Consider the following 8135-nt stretch of genomic DNA (forward strand, 5'->3'; position numbering starts at 1 on the left):
TCTGATCCACTCTGGAACCGACACCAAGGCCTTTCCCTGGAATGCCCCGCGCCGACTCCATCCGACAGGATCTGAATGCGCAGGCGCAGCTCCGAGTGGGGGCGGGGTCTGGTATCCTCTGGGCATGCGCGGTTATTACACTTGGCGACCGGGAGGGGTCGCTGTGCCGGACTCGGCCCAAACCGCCGGCCCGCCTGCGCATGCGTGGACTCTCAGCTGTCAATCAACCGTCAGCCAGCAGAGGTCGCTGGTGAGACCAGTGAAGAAAGAAAGACTTGCATTTATATAGCGCCTTTCACCACCACAGGACGTCCCAAAGCGCTTTACAGCCAATGAAGTACTGTTTGAAGTGTCGTCACTGTTGTAATGTAGGAAACGCAGCAGCCAATTAGCACACAGCAAGCTCCCACAAACAGCAATCTGATAATCTATCATTTTGTTATGTTAATTGAGGGATAACCATAGAAGATAGGAGCAGGAGTAGGCCATTCAGCCCCTCGAGCCTGCTCCGCCATTCAATGAGATCATGGCTGATCATCCAAATTCAGTACCCTGTCCCTGCCTTCTCCCCATATCCCTTGATCCCTTTAGCCTTAAGAAATATATCTAACTCCTTCTTCAATATATTTAACGATTTGGCCTCCACTGCCTTCTGTGGTAGAGAATTCCACAGGTTCACCACTCTCTGGGTGAAGAAATTCCTCCTCATCTCTGTCCTAAATGGCTTACCCCTTATCTTTAGACTGTGACCCCTGGTTCTGGACTCCCCCGCCATCGGGAACATCCTTCCTGCATCGAGTCTGTCTAGTCCTGTTAGAATTTTATAAGTTTCAATGAGATTCCCTCTCATTCTTCTAAACTCTAGCGAATATAAGCCAAATCGACCCAATCTCTCCTCATATGTAATTCCTGCCATCCCAGGAATCAGTCTGGTGAATCTTCGCTGCACTCCCTCCATCACCAGAACATCCTTCCTCAGATAAGGTGACCAAAACTGCACACAATACTCAAGGTGTGAACTCACCAAGGCCCTGTACAACTGCAGCAAGACGTCCTTGCTCCTGTACTCGAACCCTCTCGTTATGAAGGCCAACATACCATTTGCCTTAACCGCCTGCTGCACCTGCATGCTTACCTTCAGCAACTGGTGCACAAGGACACCCAGGTCTCGCTGCACTTCCCCTTCTCCCAATCTATTGCCGTTCAGATAATAATCTGCCTTCCTGTTTTTGCCGCCAAAGTGGATAACCTCGCATTTATCCACATTATACTGCATCTGCCATGCATCTGCCCAATCACCCAACCTGTCCAAATCATACTGGAGTTTCTCGGCATCCTCCTCACAGCACACACGCTCACCCAGCTTTGTGTCGTCTGCAAACTTGGAGATGTTACTTCTAGTTCCCTCGTCTAGATCATTTATTTATATATATATTGTGAATAGCTGGGGTCCTAGGACCGATCCCACTAGTCACTGCCTGCCACTCAGAAAATGACCCGTTTATTCCAACTCTTTGCTTCCTGTCTGCCAATCAGTTCTCTATCCAAGTCAGTACCTTGCCCCCAATCCCATGTGCCTTAACTTTACATGCTAATCTCTTATGCGGGACCTTATCGAAAGCCTTCTGAAAGTCCAAATACACCACATCCACTGGTTCTCCCTTATCTATTCTACCAGTTACATCCTCAAAAAATTTCAGTAGATTAGTCAAGCACGATTTACCTTTTGTAAATCCATATTGACTTTGTCCGATCCTGTCACTGTTTTCCAAGTGTTCTGCTATTACATCTTTTATAATAATGGACCCTAGCATTTTCCCCACCGATGTCAGTCTTACCGGTCTGTAATTCCCCGTTTTCTCTCTACCACCTGACAGTCCCGCCATCCCAGGAATCGATCTCGTTGAACCTTTGTTGCACTCCCTTTATGGCAAGTATATCCTTCCCTAGGTAAGGAGACCAAAATTGTACACAGTACTCCAGGTGTGGTCTCACCAGGGCCCTATATAATTGGAGTAAGACTTCTTTAGTCCTGTACTCAAATCCTCTTGTAATGTCAATCAACCATCAGCTAGAAGAGGTCGCTGGTGAGACCAGTGAAGAAAGAAAGACCTGCATTTCTGTAGCGCCTTTCACCACCACCGGACATCCCAAAGTGTTTTACAGCCAATGAAGTACTTTTGAAGTGTAGTCACTGTTATAATGTAGGAAACGCAGCAGTCAATTAGCGCACAGCAAGCTCCCACAAACAGCAATGTGATAATGACCAGATAATCTGTCTTTTTATGTTGATTGAGAGATAAACATTGGCTCGAAGACTGGGGATAACTGCCCTGCTCTTTCCCACATTACAACAGTGACTACTTCATTGTAGTACTTCATTGGCTGTAAAGCACTTCAAAACATCTGGTGGTCATGAAAGGCACTATATGAATGCAAGTCTTTCTTTCTCGAAATAGTGCCATGGGATCTTTTACATCCACCTGAGAGCAGACGGGGCCTTAGTTTAATGTCTCATCCAAAAGATGGCACCTCCGACAGTGCCGTGCTCCCTCAGCAGTGCACTGGAGTGTCGGCCTAGATTTTGGTGCTCAAGTCTCTGGAGTGGGACTTGAACCCACAACTTTATGACTCCGAGGCAAGAGTGCTACCAACTGAGCCCAGGCTGACACTAAAGAACAAGCTGTTCTGACGAAGGGTTATCGACCTGAAACGTTAACTCTGTTTCTGTCTCCACAGATGCTGCCTGACCTCCTGAGTATTTCCAGCATTTTCTGTTTTTATTAAAGAAACGAGGGAGTGATTGCTGAGAGGAAGAATGTTGGGTCGTCCTGCGCATGTGCACCTCCCTGGCGGCAGAGGTGAAACACCGACTCGCCCCCACCTGAGTCGCGCACGCGTACCAGATGTTGCGGTTCCGCATGCACGCCCGATGTTCCAACCGCGGGGTTTTGTGCGCTGAGCATGCACATTGCAGACCGATCGAGACAGGCGATTGTGGAGCAGGAGGGAGAGCGTGGGGCCCATGAGCACATGCGCGGGACTCAGAGTCAACAGAGCGCTTTCTGGAGCGCTGGGGCTTGTGGATATTACAGCCGCCATTACTGCTGATCCTTTCAACCAACCTGTGCAGCAGCTGGAGCCTGAAAATCAGCTTCATTGCCCCTGGGTTCGGAAAGAGGAAAATTAAACAACAGTTTGCCTCTGATCCTTTTCTGATCTCAATTTACAGGGTTATAGAAGTGGAGCAGTTACAGGCGGGAAGCTCAGACCAAACATCACGTCAAGATCTGACAGAGTCACTCGATTCATTCGGACCTGAATATCATCGGCCTTTCCACATGGAAGGAGAAAGCAGCGATCGCAGCGGTGACAAACCGCACACGTGTTCGGTGTGTGGACGCGGATTCAGCCGATCGCCTGACCTGACGAGACACATGCACCGTCACACCGGGGAGAAACCGGGTAAAGGTGGGGACGGCGGGAAGGGATTCAGTTCCCCGTCTGCATTGGAAGTTCAATGGCGCAGTCACACCAGGGACAGTCCGTTCACCTGCTCAGTGTGTGGAAAGGGATTTGTTTGTTCATCCCACCTGCAAACACACCAGCGAATTCACACTGGGGAGAGACCATTTAACTGTCCTGACTGTGGGAAGAGTTTTAAAAGCCCTGGGGCTCTGCTGCAACACCAGCTTGTTCACACTGATGAGAGACCATTTCAATGTCCTGACTGTGGGAAGAGCTTTAAAAGCCCTGCGGAGCTGAAGCAACACCAGCTTGTTCACACTGATGACAGGCCATTTAAATGTTCTGACTGTGGGAAGAGCTTTAAAAGGTCCGGGGATCTGAAGGGACACCAGCGAGTTCACACTGGAGAGAGACCATTCACCTGCTCCGTGTGTGGGAAGGGATTCACTCTGTCATCCCACCTGCTGATACACCAGCGAGTTCACACTGACGAGAGACCCTTTAAATGTTCTGACTGTGGGAAGAGCTTTAAAAGCTCCGGGGCGCTGAAGACATACCAGCACCTACACACTGGGGAGAGACCGTTCACCTGCTCCGAATGTGGGAAGAGATTCACTGAATCATCCACCCTGCAGACACACCAGCTTGTTCACACTGACGAGAGACCCTTTAAATGTTCTGAGTGTGGGAAGAGTTTTAAAAGCCGCCGGATGCTCACGCAACACCAGCGAGTTCACACTGGGGAGAGGCCGTTCACCTGCTCCGAATGTGGGAAGGGATTCACTCAGTCATCCCACCTGCTGGTACATCAGCGAGTTCACACTGACGAGAGACCATTCACCTGCTCTGAATGTGGGAAGGGATTCACTGAGTCATCCCACCTGCTGTCACACCAGCTTGTTCACACTAACGAGAGACCCTTTACATGTTCTGTCTGTGGGAAGAGCTTTAAAAGCTCCGGGGAGCTGAAGCGACACCTACACACTGGGGAGAGGCCGTTCACCTGCTCCGAGTGTGGGAAGGGATTCGCTCGGTCATCCACCCTGCTGGTACACCAGCGAGTTCACACTGACGAGAGACCCTTTAAATGTTTTGACTGTGGGAAGAGATTTAAAAGCTCCGAGAAGCTGAAGAGACATCGGCTCCTCCACACTGGGGAGAGACCGTTCACCTGCTCCGTGTGTGAGAAGGGATTCAATCAGTCATCCACCCTGCTGGAACACCAGCTTGTTCACACTGATGAGAGACCGTTTAAATGTTCTGACTGTGGGAAGAGCTTTAAAAGCTCTAAGAACCTTAAGAGTCACCAGCATGTTCACACTGATCATCGAATCGAACAGCACAGAAGGTGGTGATTCGGCCCATCGTGTCTGTGCCGGCTCTTTGAAAGAGCTGTCCAATTTAGTCCCAAACCCCAGCTTTATCCCCCAGAACTCTGCAAACTAGTCCTCTTCAAGGACATGTCCAATTACCGTTTGAAAGTTCCTGTGGAACCTGATTCCAGCATCCTTTCAGATGGTGCGTTCCAGATCTTAACAACCCTCTGTGTGAAAACAATTCTCCTCATTCCCCTCTAGTTCTTTTAGCAACTATTTTAAATCTGTGATCTTTGGTTACCGACCCACTTGCCAAGGGTTAAGTTACAGGGAGAGATTACACAAATTAGGGTTGTATTCCCTGGAATTTAGAAGGTTAAGGTGTGATCTGATCGAAGTTTTCAGGATATTAAGGGGAACAGATAGGGTAGATAGAGAGAAACTATTTCCGCTGGTTGGGGATTCTAGGACTGGGGACATAGTCTAAAAATTAGAGCCAGACCTTTCAGGAGTGAAATTAGGAAACACTTCTACACACAAAGGGTGGTAGAAGTTTGGAACTCTCTTCCAGAAACGGCAACTGATGCGAGATCAATTGTTAATTTTAAAGCTGAGATTGATCGGTTTTTGTTACACAAAGGTATTAAGGGATTTGGGCCAAAGGCGGGTGTATGGAGTTAGATCACAGATCAGCCATGATCTCATTGAATGGCAGAACAGGCTCGAGGGGCTGAATGGCCTCCTCCTGTCCTATGTTCCTAACCAGTGATTTGTAAAGGTTTAGTGTAACTTCCTTGTTTTTGTATTCAATGGCCCTATTTACAAAGCCAAGTATCCCATACGCTTTCTGAACCAACTCACCAACTTGCCGTGGCACTTTCAAAGATTTGTGAATATGGATCCCCAGGTCCCTCTGCTGTTGCACCCCCTCAAAATAGTCCCATTTAGATTATACGGCCTCTCCCTGTTGTTTCTCCCAAAGTGCATCACTTCACACTTATCTTCATTTAATTTCATCTGCCTTGTGTCTGCTCACTTCACAGTCTGTCTCTGTCCTTCTGAAGTCTGCTACTACTATGCTCACTAGTTACTACGTTGCCAAGTTTTGTATCATCTGTAAATTTCGAAATTGTACACCTATACCCAAGTCCAGGTCAGTTATATATAACAAGAAAAATAATGGTCCTAATCCCGACCCCTGGGGAACCCACTGCATACTTCCCTCCAGTCAGAAAAACATCCCTCAGCATTGCTCACTGCCTCCTCTCCCTTAGCTAATTATATACCCAAATTACCATCAGCCCTTTAATTCCCTGTGCTTCTATTTTCCGAGTAAGTCTCTTATGTGGTACTTTATCAAATGCCTTTTGAAAGTCCATATATACAACATCTACTGCACTACCTTCATCAACCCTCTGTTACTTCATCAAAGAACTCAATCAGGTTAGTCAGACACGATTTACCTTTAACAAATCCATACTGGCTGCCCCTTATTAACCCATGCTTCTCCAAGTGAGAATTAATTTTGTCCTTGACAATGGTCTCTAGTCGTTCACCCATCACTGACATTAGACTGATTGGCCTGTAGTTACCAGGTTTATCCCTCTCCCCTTTTTTAAACAGGGGTGTAACATTTGCAATCCTCCAGTCTTCTGGCACCACTCCCATATATCTGAGGGAGATTGAAAGATTGTGGTCAGAGCTTCTGCTATCTCCACCCTAGCTTCCCTCAGCAATCTAGGATGCATCACATCTGGACCGGGTGACTTGTTAACTTTGAGTGATCACAACCTATTGAGCGCCTCCTTTCTATCTATTTTTATCCAATTTCTCTACTTCCCCCCTCCTCTACTGCGACATTAACTTCATCCTCTTCTTTTGTGAAGACAGATGCTAAGTACTCATTCAGTACCTCAGCCACACCCTCTGCCTCCGTATGATGAGCTCCTATTTGGTCCCTAATCGGCCCCACCATTCCTTTAACTATCCTTTTACTTTTCATATGTTTATAGAAGATTTTTGGGTTCTCTTTTATGTTACCCGCTAATCTTTTCTTACATTGTCTCTTTGCCCTTCTTACATTCTGTTTCAATTTCCCCCGCACTCTCTGTATTCTCCTGGTTTTTGACTGTATTCTGTACCTGACATTTGTCGTAAACCTCCTTTTTCTGTTTTATTCTAACCTCAAGATCCTTTCTCATCCAGGGAGATCTATCTTTGGATGCCCCATCTTTCCTCCTTATGGGAATATGCTTGGATTGAACACCATAGGATGTTCCCGATGGTTGGGGAGTCCAGAACCATGGGTCACGGTCTAAGGATAAGGGGTAAGCCATTTAGGACAGAGATGAGGAGGAATTTCTTCACCCAGAGAGTGGTGAACCTGTGGAATTCTTTACCACAGAAGGCAGTTGAGGCCAATTCATTAAATATATTCAAGAAGGAGTTGGATATATTTCTTAAGGCTAAAGGGATCAAGGGATATGGGGAGAAAGCAGGGACAGGGTACTGAATTTGGATGATCAGCCATGATCTCATTTAATGGCGGAGCAGGCTCGAGGGGCCGAATGGCCTACTCCTGCTCCTATCTTCTGTGTTTCTATGTTTACCCGAACTATCTCAGCCTTGAAGGCCTGCCATTGGTCATTCACTGTTTTCCTGGACAATCTTTGTTTCCAGTCCACCTGTGCTCGATCCCTTCTCAAATCACTGAAATTGTCTCTCTTCCAGCTGGGTATTTTCACCATTGATTTTTCTTTGTCCCTTTCCATAACTACTTTAAACCTACTGATATTGTGATCACTGTTAACCAGATCCCTCCTGCCCCAAAACCGATGAGAGACCCTTTAAATGTTCTGACTGTGTAAAGAGGTTTCAGAGTTCATCCAACCTGCTGAGTCACCAGCAAGTTCACACAGATCCTCAAAGAAAGGAAGATGTTTTAGAAAGGCTGGCGACACTAAAAGTTCGCAGCCATCTCAGAGTAGTGACCCTTTAATTACAATCTCACAGAACAAGAAGAATCACTGTCCCTTTAACTACCACAAATCCCTGTGTGGAGGAGAGGGGGAGATACAGTCTGTCCCAGTAACTGTCGCAGAACAGAATCAGCGACCCTGTCCCATAAGGGCTTGACCCTCCCCCACTCCCTGCTTTTCCTCAAGTGTCGCATCCTTAAAATTCTCATCCTTGTTTTCAAATCCCTCCGTGGCCTCGCCCCTCCCTATCTGTGTAATCTCTTCCAGCCCCACAACACCCCGAGGTCCCTGCGCTCCTCTAATTCCGGCCTCTTGTGCATCCCCAATTTTAATCGCTCCACCACTGGCGGCCGTGCCTTCAGTTGCCTGGGCC

The 8135-nt window shown here is 47.4% G+C and overlaps 1 protein-coding gene across 1 annotated transcript; it reads left to right on the top strand.

Annotated features, from left to right (window-relative positions):
- The first annotated feature begins 200 nt into the window (after positions 1–200).
- On the top strand, positions 201–5056 carry LOC147119026 (uncharacterized). Its single transcript, XM_085984013.1, has 2 exons — positions 201–250; positions 3530–5056. The coding sequence occupies exons 1-2, from the start codon at positions 201–203 to the stop codon at positions 4821–4823; spliced, it is 1344 nt and encodes a 447-aa protein (XP_085840139.1). The 3' UTR covers positions 4824–5056.
- Positions 5057–8135: the final 3079 nt, after the last annotated feature.

Source organism: Somniosus microcephalus, chromosome 4, assembly GCF_052327205.1.
Source record: "Somniosus microcephalus isolate GS21.2 chromosome 4, FLI_Smic_1.0, whole genome shotgun sequence".
Taxonomy (NCBI): Eukaryota; Metazoa; Chordata; class Chondrichthyes; order Squaliformes; family Somniosidae; genus Somniosus; species Somniosus microcephalus.

What these genes read in the sequence shown, in the direction of transcription:
- LOC147119026 (XM_085984013.1), top strand. Translation starts at nt 201, where the DNA reads ATGCGTGGACTCTCAGCTGTCAATCAACCGTCAGCCAGCAGAGGTCGC. An exon ending in TCAGCCAGCAGAGGTCGCTG is followed by an intron (nt 251 to 3,529) that starts GTGAGACCAGTG and finishes TCAATGGCGCAG; the next exon opens with TCACACCAGGGACAGTCCGT.